Raw genomic sequence first — 20,174 nt, forward strand, 5'->3', positions numbered from 1 at the left:
GAAAAAACCATGGGAATCAATCTCACCTTCACTGAGATCCCTTCATTGGTTGCCAGTAAAAGACAGAATCACTTTCAAGGCACTCTGCCTAATCCATAAGTGTATTCAAGGCAACGCCCCCCAATATCTATGCGAAAAAATAAAAGCCCATAACCCCAATCGCATTCTGCGATCCACCAATCAAAACCTCCTCCAGATACCCAAGGCCAGATACAAGTCCAAAAGAGATCGAAGATTTGCAGTCCAGGGACCTCGCCTGTGGAATGCACTACCAACCACCATCCGACTGGAGTCAGACCACTTGGCCTTCAGGAGAAAGATTAAAACCCATCTCTTCTGAGGTCAAGGGGTTCCTTACCCATGAAATGGATACAGCGCCCAGAGGCGATTCAGTTCGCATGTGTTGCGCTTTACAAGTCTCTCTCTCTTAGAAACCTTTTCAAAAATAAAATGGGTTCAGACGGATGTTCGGAGGCATATGAAACACGAATGCCTGTAACAGCTTGTAAATGCTGCCAGACGCGGTAACTCATGTTTACCAGCGTTTCGTTCACAGTCGTTTTCATTAAAAAAAAAGTCAGGGAATATTGTCTCTGCAGCTTGACACTCATTTGAGACCCTTGCAAAATATAATATCATCTCGGCTACCTCACACTCCTCTAGACCTTTGCAACCACACAATCTCGTCTCAGCAACCTGACACCCATTCTGACCTTTGCAGCCATACAAAGTCGTCTTAGCAGCCCGACACTCATTTGAGACCATTACAAAATGCAATATCGTCTCAGTAACCCTTCACTTGTTGAGACCCTTGCAACCACGCAATTTCAGCATAAAAAAAACACACAAAAAAACAAACAAAAAAAATAAAATTCATACTCATCGAGACCCTTGGCAACCACACAATATTGTCTCAGCAAACCAGACTGAGACCCTTGCAACCACGCAATGCCATCTTAAAACAAACCTTAATACTCATCGAGGCCCCTGCAACCACACAATACAGTCCCAGCAACCTGACACTCACTGACACCCTTGCAACCCACCAAATTGTCGACAGTAGTATACAACACTTTGCGGCATGCACCTACGTGCAAACCTGAATACAAACTAAACTTGCAAACACACCTCAGTGACAAACAATCAGCCACACAAACAAGCAGCAGCACCCAGTTGGCCATTCATCTTCAGTGGCACGCGGGCCACTCATCTTTTCTCTGTCTTTTTTCCTGAGGTTAGTTCAGGTTTCCATCCAGCACCAGTGAGTGCATGTTGGTCAGCGAGTGCACGTTGGTCAGCGAGTGCATGTATATCGTCTTGTTGAGCACCTGTGTATTGTCTTGATTTTCTCACACCAATGCATGATCCAGTCCAAGTTCTCAAACTAGATCAAGCATCAGTAGCAGACTTAGCTATGTGGGACAACTTCCCCACCTTATAGAACAGCATTTTAATGTTCATCTCGGCAGTGTCAGCCGAGCCACCACAGGCTTTTGCGGCCATTTTTCGGCTGCCACTGGTTCGCCAAACCTTGGCCCCCAGAAATTCTCTTAAATCTCTGCTTCACCCAGTCTTCATCACACCTCGTGCTGTACCCCATCGTGGCAGATGCCCAGATCTGGGGCCACACTTGAACAGGACAGACAGTGTTCTTCACCACGGACAATCAGGCCACAGCCGACATCATCAATTAAGGTAGATCTAAGTCATTCCCCATCACGTTCTTCCTGCACAGGCTCGCGCAGCTGTCACTCCGTCACCAGTTTAATATCTTCTGTAGATATATTCCAGACAGATGCAAAATCGCAGCTGATGCGCTGTCCCGTTCCAACCTTACTTTGTTTTTTCCAACAACTATCCCTGTCCCACCCTGGTTGTTGCTGACGATGGACTGAAGTTGCATCTCGCCAACGCAACCCAGCTTATTAACCACTCCTTGGCGCGCAACACACTGAAGGCCTATCGCACTGCTTGGAACGCTAACCGCAAATTTTTGGCCCCTTGCCCCAGAGCAGTAATAGGCGACGTTAGACACGTCCTAGCCTTCATATCGTATTGCCACACGCAGCTGACCCTTTCTCACAATACTATCACGCTATACCTAGATGGCGTCCAGAATTTCCTGTCCCTGCAGGACCCCAGTAAACCGTCAGTATTCTCCAGCCCATGCAGTCAAGTCCCTCCTACAGGGCATACAGAAGCACCAACCTGTAGTCAGTGGCAAGCCCCTACCTTTCAAGAGTGCCCTCTTTAGGGACATGTCTGAAATCCTTACTCGTTCTCCGTTTGGGGCTTTGCCCAGCCTAGTCATCCAAACAGCCATCTACCAGGCCTTCTACGGTTCCCTACGACCTAGTGAATTTACAGTCAGCGGCTCCGGCAGTCAGACACTGCTCCGACGCCACCCGACTCGCTTTCAAACCACTTCACTCTCACAGCAAACGCAACAAACCAGCCCCGGGGTTTGTTTCAGACTAACAACGCCTGATGCCCAGTGACGGTGCTCGACTGACTACTGCTCCATCTACCTAGCCAATCTGATAGTAGCTCGTTGCTACCCTTTCTAAACCAGCTCCCTGAGTGGAAGCCAGTTTGTCAAGCATGTCAGAATCCTCCTAAGCACCTTGGGCTTCAAACCCCAGTAAGTTCTCTGGACATTCCTTCCGAATTAGAGCAGCCTCAGCTGCCTCCCAACAGGGAGTACCAGACCACGTAATCAAGATACTAGGCTGATGGAAGTCTGCTTGTTTTGCCACATACATCCCAAATCCTCAGGAATCTTTAGGAAGAAATGGCACAATCCTTTACCAAGCTGGCTCAATAAATAGAAAGAAATCAATAAAAGCTATTTCCCTATCTGAGTCTTTTGCCCCCTTTTCTTGGCATACTGACTACCAAGGCACACTTCAGGTCTATTTAGGTTGTAAGTCTTATCCACATCTCTCTCGGTCAGAGGGCCACGACCATAAATAAGAAGGCCAATATGGTGGCCTGAGTTTTTTGGGAGGAGCCCGGAGGGTATTTAAGCAGCCCACTCACACATGCTCTTTGTCGGTTCAGTGTGCGGTACTACACGTCACTGGGCCGACTCTTCCCAGCTCACCTCATGTTCGTGAGTCCGCATTCAATCGCATTCGACACCCTCCCGCCCTTCCCTTTTTCAGGGCACTTCTCAGCATATCCTTCTCCAATTAACTACCCATTACTTACCTTGGGTATGCCCCCCTTTCTTGGCATACTGACCAGACCACCAAGGCACACTTCAGGTCTATTTATGTTGTAAGTCTTAGGCCCCATACACACCATAGAATCTATCCGCAGATAAATCCCATCAAATGGGTTTCTGCGGATAGATCCTATGGTGTGTACACGCCAACGGATATTTATCCGCAGATAAATCTCCCCTGGGATGGATTTCCAGCAGATGGATATTTGCTGACATGCACAACAAATCCATCTGCTGGAATCCATTCCAACGGATGGATCCGCTCGTCTGTACAGACTCACCGGATCCATCCGTCTAAAGGGATTCCCCGCACGCGTCGTAATGATTTGACGCATGCGTGGAATTCCTTATATGACAGCGTCGCGCCCGTCGCCGCGTCATAATAGCGGCGACGGCGCGACACGTCATCGGCAGAGGATTTCAGCGCGGATTTCAATGCGATGGTGTGTACACGCCATCGCATAGAAATCCTCTGAAATCCTCGAGAGGATTTATCCGCGGATACGGTCCGCTGGACCGTATCTGCGGATAAATCCTCTCGTGTGTATGGGGCCTCATGCACATCTCTCTCGGTAAGAGAGCCACGACCATAAACATAGTTTAATTGATATGCATTTATCTGAGCATTATATGGTACCTAAGCTGACTACCACTGCTCTAGCATCTTCCAAAAAAATGGAAAGATCAGTTTTGGATTGACCTTGTTTATTGCTTATTTATACAAACAAATCTGTCATTTATATTATTACTTTACACAGTGACACCAACTCACGTGTACAGTATATACCGTATGTTGTCGTTTACTGACTCAAGGGGTAATAAATCTCTTTACAAATCATACTACAGAAAAGCCATTGTGTGGGGTAAACCATATTTCAGCAGATCATGTAACTATAACATAGAGACCTAATACCACAATGGTGTCAACGGGTCCTAGCAATCTGAAATGCAGAAGGACTGTACAGCTTTCAAAATGTTTATGAAGGATGGATACATTCAGAAGCTCTGTAAGTATAGAGGTGTAGGGAAGATGTCAGTGGTACATACCAGCACAAAGAGGTACCTCTCGGGGGGAATAGTGTGCTGTTCAAACATACTGGTCTCCTGAGCTAGCAGATTGAGCAGGCGACGGGCCTCTGTGGGATCACGCAGGCTGTTATAAGATGTATTTGAAGTGACAGTGAGCAACGAGTCTGCTTCATTGTGGAAACCTGGGAATGAGAAAAGAAATGTTAGGATGAGAAAGTGTAAGGCCCCATACACACCATAGAATCTATCCGCAGATAAATCCCATCAAATGGGTTTGAGCGGATAGATCCTATGGTGTGTACACGCCAGCGGATCTTTATCCGCGGATATATCTCCCCTGGGATGGATTCCAGCAGATCGGATATTCGCTGACATGCTGAACAAATCCATCTGCTGGAATCCATCCCAACGGATGGATCCGCTCGTCTGTACAGACTCACCGGATCCATCCGTCCAAAGGGATTCCCCGCACGCGTCGTAATGATTTGACGCATGCGTGGAATTCCTTATATGACAGCGTCGCGCCCGTCGCCGCGTCATAATCGCGGCGACGGCGCGACACGTCATCGCCAGAGGATTTCCGCGCGGATTTCAATGCGATGGTGAGTACACTCCATCGCATAGAAATCTGCGGAAATCTTTGAGAGGATTTATCCGTGGAAACGGTCCGCTGGACCGTATCCGCGGATAAATTCTCTCGTGTGTATGGGGCCTAAGGCTAGATATATACAGCTAGATAGAGAAATTGATCGAGTACCTCAAGGAATCTTCCCAGACATGTTTTATTCTGACAGCACAAAATACATCTGATTGGATACAGTCACTGTTCAGCCAACAATTTTCTACCTGACTCTTTTGATTTTTCAATTTAAGGAGAAGGGGATCTGAAGTACACAGAATGTCTCTCGCTGGCATGAGATATGTAAATCATCTGTGACTCACAGCAAGGGGAAAGAACTGACTCCTATTTCTCTGTGTGTCAGTTTTTTCTCACTGAAAAAAGATAAGAGGATTGCTCAGAGCTGGATTAACCACTTGCTTACTGGGCACTATTGCTTACTCCTTACGCTATCAGCGTAAGGAGACAAAAACATGATCAGCTGTCATTGGCTGACATCTGATCATGTGGTAAAGGCCGTCATTCGGCTATAGCGTGGATCTGAAGGGGTTAACTCTTTGTGGCAAGACTGGGCACAGATGACATGAAATCCTATACGATTCGGCATTGCGTCGCTTTAACTGACAATTGCGCGGTTGTGTGACTTGGCTCCCAAACAAAACTGACATCCTTTTTCCCCATAAATAGGACTTTCTTTTGGTGATATTTGATCACCTCTGCGTTTTTTTTTGCGCTATAAACAAAAATAGAGCGACAATTTAAAAAAAATGCAGTATTTTTTACTTTTTGCTATGAATGAATGAAAAACTTATATAGCGCGGCACATGCGAACCAAATCGCCTCTGGGCGGTTGTTGAACCTGTCTCATTTGATATCAAAAGAGATGAGTTTTGATCTTTCTCCTGAACGCTAAGTGATTTTCCTCCAACCGAATGCTGGTTGGTAAAGCGTTCCATAGTCTGGGACCCTGGACCGCGAATCTTCTTTCTCCTTTGGACTTGTAATTGGCTTTTGGTATTTGGAGCAGATTTTGGTTGGTGGATCGCAGAACGCGATTGGAGTTGTGAGCTTTTATTTTTTCGCATAGATAATGGGGAGCCTTCCCATGGATACATCTATGCGTTAGACAGAGTGCTTTAAAAACAATTCTGTCTTTAATTGGCAACCAATGAAGGGCTCTCAGTGAGGGTGAGATTGATTCCCAGGGTTTTTTCCCAGTCACTAGTCTGGCGGCCGTATTTTGAACGACTTGCAGACGAGCGATTTGGTACTTTGGGAGTCCGAGGTAAAGGGCGTTTGCATAATCCAATCTGGAGTTTACAATTGCTCCCACCACGGCCGCTATATCTTCTTTTGGAATAAAAGGAGTGAGTTTGCGTAGTAGGCGCAGCAGATGGTGAGATCTGCTATATACTGACCCTATTTGTGCGTCCATTGTCATGTAGGAGTCGAAGATGACCCCGAGACTTTTGACTTTGGCGCTAGGGGTGATGATTTTGCCCAGAATGGGTGGGGGTATCCAAGTTGTTGCAGGTTGATTCATACGCTTGGCGTGAAACAGGAGAAGTTCTGTTTTCGCTCCGTTGAGTTTAAGATAACTCTTTGTCATCCAATTCTCTATCAAAGAGAGGCATGTCTCTATATTGAGGTGGTGATCCTTTTTGTTGCAAATGCGGAAATACAGTTGCGTGTCGTCTGCATATGAGTGATAAAGCAGTTTTTGGCTGCTGATGATTTCAAAAAGAGGACGAAGATAGATGTTGAACAGCACTGGCGATAGGGGCGATCCTTGAGGGACTCTGTACAATACCGTGTGTTTCTCCGAAGTGAAAGGTCCTAATTTCACTATTTGTGATCGGTTTTCCAAAAAAGAGGAGAACCAATGTAAATCACCTTCTGCGACTTTGGCTACGTCAGCTAGCCGAGTCAGTAACAGTTTGTGGTCTACAGTGTCGAAGGCAGCGCTTAGGTCCAGCAGAACCAGGAGACAAGATTCTCCTTCGTCTGCGGCCTCGAGAGCGTCGTCCCATATTTTGAGCAATGCTGTCTCCGTACCGTGTCTGGGGCGGAAACCCGATTGAAATGGATCAAGTAGGTTATGGGTATCTAGATGCTGTTGCAGCTGTTGTACCACTACTTTCTCCATTACCTTGGAGAGGACGTTTAGGCCTGTTATGGGACGGGTCCTTGGGGTCTAGGGTGGGTTTCTTCAAGATGGGCTTAATTATTCCCTCCTTCAACTGGGAGGGCACTATACATTCCTTGAAAGACTGGTTTATAAGCTGCGTGATAGGAGGTGCCAGGATGTCGGCGCATTCCTTCAGCAGTTTGGTGGGAATGATATCATTTGGCGCTGTGCTGTTTCGCAAAGTACCGATGATATTTTTAGTGGCATCGATGGAGATCGGTTCTAGAGTGAACTTTCCTAATTGTGGTGAATTTCTATGGGTATTGTGTGAATGATTGCGGGGGGGGGGGGTTGAGGGGGGTATTGTTTTGTTGAATGCTTTCCCGGGTTCCCTCAATTTTATTTATGAAGTAATCCGACAATTCATTGCAGAACTCTTGGGTGTCTGAATTGGGGGCTTCAAGACAGACGGGATTCATGGTCTGAGTGACCATCTTGAAGAGTGCCGCGGGGGCGGTTTAGGGCGCTGTTGATAGCCTTGGAAAAATAATTTTTCTTGGCTATGAAAATTTCTTTGTGGTATTTTCTTGTTATTGCTTTGTAGATGATGAGGTTTTCTTCTGAAGCGCTTCTTTTCCAGGCGGCTTCTGCCCTTCTGCGCTCTTGCTTCAGTAACGATAGCTGGTTGTTGAACCATCTAGAGGTGTTTTTCCTGATGCAGGTTTTTCGTTTTGGCGCTATTAAGTCAGCTGACTGTAATAGGGCTGTGTTTATGGCATTCAGTGTTTCTGAGGTCGTTTGGTGTGGTTGGATTGTCTTTATTTTTTCCCTTAGGCCAGGTTCACACCTATGCGAATTAAGTGCGGCTTAAACCGCATCTAATCCGCAGGACATTTCAAAATACATTGTTTTCAATGAGGCTGGTTCACATATGTGCAATGCATCCGCACTGCGCATTGCCTCCAAACCGTGTGCGGTTTTTATGTCTTGCGGTGCGGCTCAGGTGCAAATTCAGTCCCATTATCTTCTATGGGTACGCAGCTGAATTTGCAGATGTGTTCATTTCTCTTCAGTATTTGTCTCATTCAGTTCAATACACTTCCCCCCTCCCCCTCCCCTCTCCCAGGTCTCCAAATTTGCACCTGATCTGCAGTTAAAACGCAGTTGATCTGCAGAACACCTTATAGAGAAATTCGCAAAGACAACGGAGCTCCAAAATGCAACGCACTAGTGTGATTCAGGCCTTAAAGGGTCACTAAAGGAATTTTTTTTTTCAGCTAAATAGCTTCCTTTACCTTGCTGCAGTCCTGGTTTCATGTCCTCATTGTTCGTTTTTGCTTTCATGTTGCTGTAAATCCTCTCTGTTTTGGACACTTCCTGGTTGCCTGTTTCCTGATAACCACAGTGCTGGGAGATTTCTCACGGTGGTCACTAATCAAGGAGGTGTGATTACTGTGTGTAAAACGAAACTGGATTGGTGCTGAGGAGTTTTAGACAAAGTATCACTGCTCTCTATTGGCTGACTGCCCTCTAGTGGCTCTCTGTACATCAGAGAACCAGCAAACAACAGCAAAAACGAAACTACACTGCAGGCACATTATATGATTGTTTTTTTATCTATTTTTAATCATTTTTAAAAGGAATCAGTTAACTATTATGTCTCTATGCCCTGTAAACAGTCATTTCAGCTAAAAAAATTTTTTCCTTTAGTGACCCTTTAATGTGGTTTTGAAGAGTTCCGAGTGGAGCTTCTTCTGACATCTAGTCCAGTGTGTTGTCACTGGTTTTGATGTTTTTGTTAAGGGGGGGTTTTTGGAAATTGTGAATTTAATTGCATGGTGATCTGTCCATGGCAACGGTTCATTTTCCAAAATGTTTATTTCCAGATCTTGTCTGAAAATAAGATCGAGCGTGTGACCTGAAGTATGTGTGGGCCCACATACTAGTTGCTGTAGCCCTAATCCTTCAAGGTGGTCAATACAGGCGTCGGCAACGGGGTCTTGTGAGGAGTTGGCCCAAAGGTTGAAATCCCCGAGCAGCAAAAGGTGTTTGCTGTTAAGGGTGTAAGTGGAGATAAACTCCGTTAATGATGGCAGAAGCTGCGATTTTGGGCCAGGCGGCCTGTAGCAGAGTAGCATACGGACGGTCTCCTGGGAATTTGTTTGTAGTTGTAGAGTAAGGGTTTCCATGAATGGAAGGGGGTTTTGAAGGACTGGTTTAGTGATCGCAAGGTGATTCTTGTGAATCACCGCCAGGCCTCCTCCTCTTTGCCCTATTCTGTTTTCAGTTATGATACGATAGTTTGCTGGCACCAATTCTCCGAGAATGGTGTTACAGTCGGCTGTGAGCCAGCTCTCTGTAATAAATAGACAGTCTAAATCGTATTGTAAAATGAAATCGCGGATTTATAATCAGTGTTTTACCGCCGATCTTGTGTTGATCAAAGCACATAATATGTGCTTAGGCTTGGGCAAATGACTGAAATTTTTCACAGTTGATCGTCGATCGATTTTCAATAATCAATTCTTAGGGCATTTTTGGTGATGGCTGGTAGTATTGCGGCAAAACGCCCCAGACCCCAAATGATTTCCGCGGAATACCGCAGCTTAACCATGGTCGCCAAACACCATGCGGGGGGGGAGGTTTTTTAGGGGTGATGGAGGGGAGATTAACTTAATCCTCCCTCCTTGCTTGGTCCAGAGGAAGGCAAAAAACCCAGGCCGAGCTGTGCCAATCTGCGGCGGCAGGGGAAAAAATTCCTTCCTGACCCCTTGAGAGGCGATCGGACAGAGCCCTGGATCAAGTGCTGCTTGTATTGAGAAAGGGGGGGGGGTGATGAGGGGCACCCTTGTTGCTGGGTGTAGCAGATGGTCACTGATCAGGCAGCAGGAACCAGGCTGGGGGCTGCCTGTTGGGTGAATTGGTTCTGCTATGGAGGCCTTGATCGATGGCTAGGAAGCGCCGGGAAGCAAAGGTATCTTTCTGGGGCAGGGGCGGGGGGGTTTCTGGGTGGTCTTGGCTGAGATTGCCGGGTGTAGGAGGCGGCGCGCCGCTAGGCTGCGGGTGAAGCCGCGGTCTTTCCTAGATCGCGGCTGCCGCGGCTCTCCACAGGCCGGCGCGGATGTACGGAAAAGCGCGGAAAACGGCAGGAGGTCGCGGCAGGGATGGATGGTGATGTGGGGGTCTAGCAGAGGGGGGTAAGGAGAAGGGGAGAGCCGTTCTAGTCGGGTTTTCTGCGGCGGCTTGTCCTGAAAAGGACGGCCGCCAACGATCCCAATAGATGGCCCTGAGAAACAGGCTTACTTGTTGTCTTCCCTGGAGAGGGGACGAAGGAGGGGGCCAGGGGACGTCAGGGTAGGCCGGAGTGAAACCAGGTAGTGAGTCTGCGGAGGAGAACTGGAGAGCAGACAGCAGTGACGGGGGGGAACAGAGGCTGAAGCTGGGGGTGGAAACCCTGCCTGTCTGGCTCCAGGAGCCGTATGTCCTACTACTAGGATCCGCACGCCGATTACTACTGGAGCTCAGTTCTAGCCCTGGGGAGGATATAATAAATATCCCCCAAAAAATATAAAAAAAAACATATTTTTTCCTCAGTTTAGGCCGATACGTATTCTTCTACATATTTTTGGTAAAAAAAAAAAATCGCAATAAGTGTTTATTGATTGGTTTGTGCAAAAGTTTACAAAATAGGAGATAGTTTTATGGCATTTTTATTAATTACTTTTTTTTACTAGTAATGGCGGCGATCAGTGTTTTTTATTTGTGACTGCGACATTATGGCGGACACATCAGACACTTTTGACAAATGTTTGGGACCATTGTCATTTTCACAGCGATCAGTGTTATAAAAATGCACTGGTTACTGTGATAATGACACTGACAGTGAAGGGGTTAACCACTAGGTGGCGCTGTAGGGGATCAAGTGTTCCCTGCCTTGTGTTTCTAACTGTAGGGGGGATGGACTCTCTGTCACATGACACTGATCTCCGCTCCAAGTACACGGAGCTGAGATCAGTGTCATTCTCACCAGGCAGAGCAAGGAGATGCTTGTTTACACAAGCATCTCCCCGTTCTATACCTCTGTGAGATGATGGCGGCGATCGAGTCCGCAGGACCCGTGGTCTGACTTACAGGGAAGAATCGCGGCAGAGTCGTGAGCATGCGGCGCTTGCGACCACACGGCAGGCATTTAAAGGGCCACATACAGGTACGTGATAATGCCTGCCCGTGTCATTCTGCCGACGTATATATGGCGTGGGCGATCCTTAAGCGTTAAAAGTGGAATAATTATTGCCATAGGAGCCATGAAGTGGGGTGTATTGTAAGAGCAACTAAGGTAACCACCTGAAAATGTATTTGTTTCAACCCCCTATAATCCCACGACTTATATGGGGGTGAACAGCACTAGGAGCAAAGCAGCCTCTGCAGAATTGCACATGTGCTGACAGGGAACTTGCTGACAGGAGAGTGCACAGTGACTAAAATAATAACTTATTACTTTGCTGGTGCTTCCTCCCTGCAAAGTCAGTAGATTACAGTCCTGATTGGTGGAGTTCTGTAGAGAGGGTTGTTCTTCTGGAAGGTACTCCTCTTTCTATAGTGAAATGCTGGAGCTCTGTCAGAGTGACCATCGGGTTCTTGGTCACCTCCCTGACTAAGGCCCTCCTCCTACGATCGCTCAGTTTGGCCAGGCGGCTCGCTCAAGGAAGAGTCCTGGTGGTTCCAAACGTCTTCCATTTATTGATAATGGAGACCACTGTGCTCACTGGGAACTTCAACGCTGCTGACATTTTTCTGTACCCTTCCTTAGATCTGTGCCTGTCTCAGAGTTCTACAGACAATTTATTGTGCTTCATGGCTTGTGCTCTGACATGCACTGCTAACTGTGGGACCTTATATAGACAGGTATGTGCCTTTCCAAATCATGTCCAATCAACTGAATTTACCACAGGTGGAATCCAAACAAGTTGTAGAATCTCAAGGACGATCAGTGGAAACAGGATATACCTGAGCTCAATTTTGAGTGCCATGGCAAAGGCTGTGAATACTAATGTAGAGGTGATTTTTTTTATTTTTAATAAATTTGCAAAGATTTCAAACAAACTTCTTTCACGTTGTCATTATGGGGTATTGTTTGTAGAATTTTGAGGAAAATAATTAATTTAATCCATTTTGAAATAAGGCTGTAACATAACAAAATGTGGAAAAAGTAAAGCGCTGTGAATACTTTCCAGATGCTTTGTATGTCTCTCAATAATGGGAAACCTCTCAGTCAACTGAATTATTTGCAATGAAGGGTCCTTTCACACGTGCGGACCATTCGTCCGTTTTTTCATATGTCCGTTTACGGACTGCAATGCTTTCCAATGGCATAGCGTACGTTAGCGGATGAGCATCCGCTAACGTCCGTTTACATTCGTCTCCGTTAAGCTCCGTTTTTTTGAACAGAAGAAAACCCTATTTTTCTTCCGTCCAAAAAACGGAACGGACGAAAAACAGATGTTAGCGGACAATCCGTTTAACCAACATCCGTTTTTCATCAAAATATGTAATAAAAATAAAGTTCTAACAAAAAAAAAAAAAAACTGATGAAAAAAGATGAAAAACGGATGACAACTGATGAAAAACGGATGTAAAACGGATGGAAAAACTGATCAACTGATGATAAAAAACTGATCTAAAAAACGGTCCACACGTGTGAAAGGACCCAAACTCTTGATCCTTATGACATCTCCATGCATTAGGCCCACAGATCTGCTCCCATCTAAAATATGCCTTCCAAGTGCATTTATGTGCTAAAGCATGATTTATGTCAGCCACCCATTATCAACAGATAAATATATAAAAAATAAAAAATAAAATTAGGCAATAACTTTTGTTTACAAGTGTCAGGCAATATCTGTAGTGGTTTTATAACCAGGGCCGTCTTAATAGCATCATGGGCCCCTGGGCAAAGTAATGCTCTGGGGCCCCTACAATGGAGACAGTGCAGGTAAACCGAAATCAAGTAGGTAAGAGGTAGGGGATATCTAGGGTGAAGAGGGGTCAGAGTGCTGGGGGGACATTTGGGATATAGAGGGCAACCCAGACTGCCCCAATTTAATTTTGGGGCAGCCCGGGCTCAAGGACAAGCTGCTTTGGGGAAAGGGCAGGGGCCCCCATGCAGCTGGGGCCCCCGGGCAGTGCCCAGGTGTGCCCTCTCATTAAGACAGCCCTGTTTATAACCAAGCATGGGAGGCAGTCCAAGCAGTGGTGTATTTAGGTTTTGTGCTGTCCTAGGCCTGACTAAACTTGTGCACCCCCTAATTTAAATATGACCCACTCCTTCCTGTCAAGGCCACACCTCTTTATGTTTAAGACTCACCCTGAAATTTTCGAGTGGGGACACTAGTTCTGAGGGCCTGGGGGAATGGATTACCTTAACCCTTAATTTGAATAGATTTCCTCTCACTTTCTGTTTGGCTATGGGGCAGGAAGTGAAGGGAAATCTCTGTAATGGGACAGGGATGGTAAAAAATAAACTGACAGGGGCCATAACCCTCCCTTACTCTATCCAAAATGTAAAAAAAAGTGTTGCCTATAGTTCCATAGCACAAATTTCTGATAATTTTATGGAGAGGACTAAGAAGATATAACCATGCCAATTGTGCAGCAGAAAACATTAAGCACATTGAGGAAGGTTTGTGGTTCAGGATGATAGGACAGTCAAAATTAGAAGCAGCACCCCCCTCCCCACAGTTGCGGAATGCTGCCTGCATACCGGAAGCAGTGTGGCTGCTTTATGAAGGCACTAGACTAAGTCCACCCCAAAAGACTGGCGCCACACTAACAGCGTAGCGCAAGCCGGCGGGGACTCTTTCCGTGCTGCCCCTCTACAAAGTGCTGCTCTAGGCCTGGGCCTTGTTGGCCTAGGCCAGGATACAGCATCGAGTCCAAGCATCTATGTTTGAGTCAGAATCTTTTAAAATACTAATGTCTATGTGTATACATGGAAGGTGGAATATACGTCAGAATCAATTTAGAGAATTAAAATGAAAGGAATATGATATTCTCTGCACGTATGCCTGTGTCATTAACCACATAGGAAAGGCAGCAGGAGCATGAGAGAAGGATGTGGATTTCTAGAGCACAGAGTTTACTTTTTTGGGGGTGTAACTTATATGCTAAAGATGGTTTGCATCTAAATGAAGGAGGTCTGCTGTGCATATACTAGAATGAAGGGCAAGACTGAATGCGAGACCTCTATTTGGCTGAATGATGCCAACCTGAAATTGGAATTTAATCTCAAATAAATTCTGAGCTAAATAATTTTAGAGTTGTAGTAAAAGAAAAACTATTGCCATTGAGCCTGCAGCAGCCATTATTCGGCAACACCCAGATGTATTCTGTGGACAGATGAAACCAAAGTTAAGTTGTTTGGAAGAAACACACAACACTATGTGTGGAGAAAAAGAGGCACAGCACACCAACATCAAAACCTCATGCCAACTGTGAAGTATGGTGGTGGGGGCATCATGGTTTGGGGCTGCTTTGCTACGTCAGGGCCTGGACAGATTGCTACAGTATCATTGAAGGAAAAATGAATTCCCAAGTTTATCAAGACATTTTGCAGGAGAACTAAAGACCATCTGTCCACCAGCTGAAGCTCAACAGAAGATGGGTGTTGCAACAGGACAACGACCCAAAGCATAGAAGTAAACAACAACAGAATGGCTTAAACAGAAGAAAATACGTCTTTTGGAGTGGCACAGTCAGAGTCCTGACCTCAACCCGATTGAGATGCTGTGGCATGACCTCAAGAAAGCGATTCACACCAGACATCCCACGAATATTGCTGAACTGAAACAGTTCTGCAAAGAGGAATGGTCAAGAATTACTCCTGACCGTTGTGCACGTCTGATCTGCAACTACAGGAAATGTTTGGTTGAAGTTATTGCTGCCAAAGGAGGTTCAACCAGTTATTAAATCCAAGGGTTCACATACTTTTTCCACCTGCACTGTGAATGTTTACATGGTGTGTTCAATAAAAACATGGTAACATTTAATTCTTTGTGTGTTATTCGTTTAAGCACACTGTGATTGTCTATTGTTGTGACTTAAAGCGGTTCTCCACCCTAAAGTGGAGTCCCGCTGATCGGAACCCTCCCCCCCTCCGGTGTCACATTTGACACCTTTCAGGGGGAGGGGGGTGCAGATACCTGTCTAAAGACAGGTATTTGCACCCACTTCTGGCCACACGCTATGGGCAAAAGACGGGTTTTTCTGACTTCCCGTCTGTCGCCCGTTGTGTGCTGGGAACACTCGGCTCCCAGCACACAGCGTGTGAGCCAATCGGCGGGCGCAGCGCGACTCGCGCATGCGCCGTAGGGAACCGGGCAGTGAAGCCGCAGCTCTTCACTTCCTGGTTCCCTCAGCGTGGATGACGGAGGGAGCAGCAGAGAGACGAGCGATCGCTCATCCTCTGCTGCGATCGGCGCTGGACTCCAGGACAGGTAAGTGTCCTAATATTAAAAGTCAGCAGCTGCAGTATTTGTAGCTGCTGGCTTTTAATATTTTTTTCCCATGGCACATCCGCTTTAAATGAAGATCAGATCACATTTTATGACCAATTTGTGCAGAAATCCATATCATTCCAAAAGGGTTCACATACTTTTTATGGCAACTGTGTATCGTGTATGTGACAACTTCCCACACAATACTGTATCCCCAGCCACATTCTGCTGTCTAGGCCAGAGATATAGGTGATGCCACTACCCAACTATTGCAATAGCCATATCTGGTAAATGACTTGTCATTGTGTGGATGCACAGAAGTGGGCAGCTTCGATACCTGCTATTCGATTGAATAGTGGCTTTAGATCCAGCCACTACAGTGCTGCCATCAACAACCAGTTGGACCTGATGGGAAGCTAGTCACTTAGGGCCAGATTCAGGTAGAAGTGCGGCGGCGTAACGTATCATAGATACGTTACACCGCCGCAAGTTTTCATCGCAAGTGCCTGATTCACAAAGCACTTGCGATGAAAACTACGCCGGTGGCCTCCGGCACAAGCCTGCGTAATTTAAATGGGCGTGTGTCATTTAAATTAGGCGCGCTCCCGTGCCGGACCTACTGCGCATGCTCCGTTTCGAAATTCCCGCCGTGCTTTGCGCGCAGTGACGTCATTTTTTCGACCGGCGACGCGCGTAGTGTAATTCTGTATTCCCGCGCGGCTTACGCAAACTACGTGAATTTTTAAATTTCGACGCGGGAACGACGGCCATACTTTATACAGCAATATGTTTGCTGTGTAAAGTTAAGGCACCAAAAACGACAACTAACTTTGCGACGGGAAACTAGACTAGCGGCGACGTAGCGAACGCGAAAATCCGTCGTGGATCGCCGTAACTCCTAATTTGCATACCCGACCTTGGCCCCAGCGGCGGCCGCGGTATTGCATCCTAAGATCCGACAGTGTAAAACAATTACACCTGTCGGATCTTAGGGATATCTATGCGTAACTGATTCTATGAATCAGTCGCATAGATACTCTGAGAGATACGATGGAGTATCTGAGATGTGAATCTGGCCCTTAGTACTCCATCAGGCTCCACCTAACCCTAGTACAAACTCCTCAGCCAGAGAAGGAGTGCACTAACATCTGGTGCTTTCTAGTTCCTGGGCAATGAAACCCATTGCGGCGAAGCTTGTTATGTTCACTTTAGCAGAGAATTCCCACTATGTGTAGGTGACAGACACACTTCATTATAACAAACCGTTTCAGCACAGAAGAAAACATACTTTTGGAAGCATATATTTGCTTACCTAAGTTTTCCAAAAGAACCCTCCAGCGATCCTTCACCTCTTTGCGGACCTGCCTATGAGCGCTGATATCAAAACTTAGTCTCCGGTAACCCTAAAGGAACAAAACAAAACCATCAGAAGCTTGTAAATCTTTTACTCCATATCTCTGATTCCTAGCTATTGTTGCACCCACGTACTCTAGTGGGGAAAAAAATAGAAAATAAAAAATGATAATATAGCATATACAATTGCGACACATATTGTAATTAAATGGTATTAGAAATTACCTTTCCTTTTCAATCTGCAGCACTGTAATTTTCTGTAAATACAATGCAATATGGCAACCTGGAGGTGTTCTGTACACAGAATATATACAGAATGCCTCCCAGAAACATAATTTCCTGCTTGTTTGATTGGCTCACTGATTTTCCCAGAAGTCTGCACTAAGATACAAGTCATATTTCAGGCATCTCCTGCAACAAGAATGTAATTTTTGATGAGATACTCCCAATAGGAAATCATGTTTAGGCCACTTCAATACCAGGCAAGTACACCCCCTTCCTGCCCAAGCCAATTCTCAGCTTTCTGCCCTGTCGCTGTTTAAATGACAATTGTGCGATTATGCTACACTGTACCTAAACAGAATTTTTATTATTTTGTTACCACAAATAGAGTTTTCTTTTGGTGGTATTTGATCACCTCTGCGGTTTTTATTTAAAAAAAAAAAAAAAAAAAAAAAGACCGAAAATTTTGGAAAAATAAAAATTGATTTGTTTCTGTTATAAAATGTTTGAAATAAGTATGTTTTCTCCTTCACTGATGGGCACTGATAAGGCGGGCACCAATGAGGTGGCACTGACGATGGGCACTGATATGCAGCACTGATGGCCATTGATAGGTGGCACTGATGGGCACTGATACGCAACACTGATGAGCACTGAAAGGCTGCAATGATGGGTACTTATGGGTGGCACTGATAGGCGGTACTGCTGAGCACTGATACATGGCACTGGTGGGCATTTATATGCGGCACTGGTATGCATCCCTGGTGGCACTGGCAGGCATTGTGGGTGGGCACTGATTGTCAGCTGCCTGTGCATTGATTGGCAACTGCCTTGGCACAGATTGGCAATTCCCTGGTGGTTTAAGGGGGCATACCTGGTGGTCCAGTGTGGATGGCCATCCCTGGTGGTCCTGGCGGCATGCTGGTGGTCCTGGGCGGGCATCTGAGGGGGGGCTGCGCTGATAAACAATCAGCACAGACCCCCTGTCAGGAGAGCAGCCGATCGCATCTCCTCTACTCGTGTTGGGCGCGAGTGAGGAAAGCCGATCAACGGCTCTTCCTGTTTACATCGTGATCAGCCGTGATTGGACACGGCTGATCACATGGTAAAGAGCCTCCGTCAGAGGCTCTTTACCGAGATCGGTGTAGCGGTGTGTCAGACGCACCACCGATCGCCGCAATAACTGAAACCACCACCCGGCCGTCATTTTGCTATAGGCTGGGCGGGAAGTGGTTAAAGGTATGCAGACCCTGCAATTTTCCCCATTAGAGCCCCGCAGGTGCAGCAGCTGGTAGATAATTATGAAACCCACTCCCATTAGATTTACTTGCCTGGATACAGACACACACACACAGGGATTTCTTCAGAATAACAAAAGGTAGGAATCTGCAACAACGTTTGTTAAAATCCTTGCAATGTACATTGCACGCCCAAGGGGAAATGTTTTTTTCTCAACAAAAGTGGAGTTAGTGTTTAATGTTTAAGTACAGCTTTAAAAATGAATAGGTAACTGCCACAATCAAGACCTCTTCAAAAGCCAAACATACTGTAAATTTGATATGATCCTCTCTTCTTCATCTATGGAGACAGCCATAGTTGCCACGCAGGCTGGACTTCAAAAACATGTCTGCCCTTGTTATCTCTATTACATTGGGAATGAGTGGTTTAGTAGTTTACAAGAAAGATTTCTTATCTGTTCGGCATACATGAAATAACAACACTGCATTTTTGGCCAGATCAACATACTGTATATTTCTGTGTACACATGGAAACCAGTCTTTGCTGCCGCAAGACAGAATTGATCATTATTCTTGCTCAATATGTGGTCAACTTTAGCGGTGCCTCATACCTTGTCAGGTCCTACTATCAGTAAACACAAACATAATGTATCTTCAAGTGAATCTTTCAGTATCAGTGGGTGTTTATTTGATTAAGAGCAAAGTGTTCAAGCAGCATTATGCAGGGAATCTTGAAGCAATTCACACCTCTAGTGCTTACCTATAGCCTTGTGGCAAGATCTGAGGCACCATATACAGCAGACTTTAATTAATAGTAAATATCTAGTGGTGCGTAAATGATATAAATGTTGTATTGGGAAAAAGTACAAGAAAAATCAAATTTTTCACAATTTCTTAAAAAAAAAAAACATACAAAAAAAATTCAATTGTTCTTCTGTCTGTAAAAAAAACAATGGTATAATACTTTCGAATTGGCTGTAAACAATAAAAGGCATAATGAGTCTGTGGCGCAGACATTTTTTTACCTTAATGCATTAAGGTAAAAAACATTAAATTGAAATGTAAACCCGATGTTTTTTTTTTTTTTAATGAAGACTTCTACCTGGTAAAGTAGAGGATGTTAATTCATCTGTGACCAGTCTTGGCACAAAGACTTGATCCAGTTCTGAGTAATCCTCTTGACTTTTTTTTTTACTAGGCTAAAAACCGACACACAGATAAATCTGTGTCGCCACATCCCCTACTTCTGTGATTGACATCTTATTTCTTTCTCTCATGCACCAGCATGAGAGCAGAACTCTCTCAGGATTGGTGTGAGATTAAAGCGACTGGCCAGTATTCCTCCACCGGCACGAGTAGTTGTAACATGCGCACATTGAATGGGGGCCGTGAGCATGCTCTGCATGTGCTGTGCACATAGTAAGGGGTTGATCTACCTGCACTTTTCATTGTCCATGCGCAAACTTTGACCTTGCGACGCTGCCTGGCGAGGGGGAGTGTAGAGGTGGATGGGGAGTTGTGTGACTCCACCCCCAGAGCACCAGCAAAGAGACCCGCCCCTTGATTCCAGCATTTTACGGGGCTCCTACAGCTGAAGGGAGTGAGACTGCAAGGGTTAGGAGACAAGGTTTTAGAACTACTTTGACTCCCATATGTTAGATCCCTTGGAAAAATATAGTTGTGTTTCATGCCCTATCTACCTACACTTGCATCAGGTGTCCCTATATATGGACCAACAAATGCCAGGTTTAGCCATAAAGGCTTACTGATTTTTTAGTGTAACTGTAAAGCATTTTACTGAATATTTTATTTATGTATTAAGATCAGGAGTAAAATAAAAATGTCCTAATTTTTGTTTCTTTCCTTT

General features: G+C 45.5%; 1 protein-coding gene across 1 annotated transcript in view; it reads right to left on the reverse strand.

Moving 5' to 3' along the window:
* Positions 1–20,174, reverse strand: part of LOC120919303 (melanoregulin-like) — a 112,085-nt gene that overhangs the window by 72,167 nt on the left and 19,744 nt on the right. The window contains exons 3-4 of the mRNA XM_040331397.1: positions 16,807–16,897; positions 4,274–4,437 (exon numbers count right to left, since the gene is read on the reverse strand). Of these exons, the coding sequence (XP_040187331.1) occupies positions 4,274–4,437; positions 16,807–16,897 (255 nt within the window). The remainder of the gene's footprint in view (positions 1–4,273; positions 4,438–16,806; positions 16,898–20,174) is intronic.

Source organism: Rana temporaria, chromosome 12 (genome assembly GCF_905171775.1).
Source record: "Rana temporaria chromosome 12, aRanTem1.1, whole genome shotgun sequence".
In the NCBI taxonomy this organism is placed as follows: domain Eukaryota; kingdom Metazoa; phylum Chordata; class Amphibia; order Anura; family Ranidae; genus Rana; species Rana temporaria.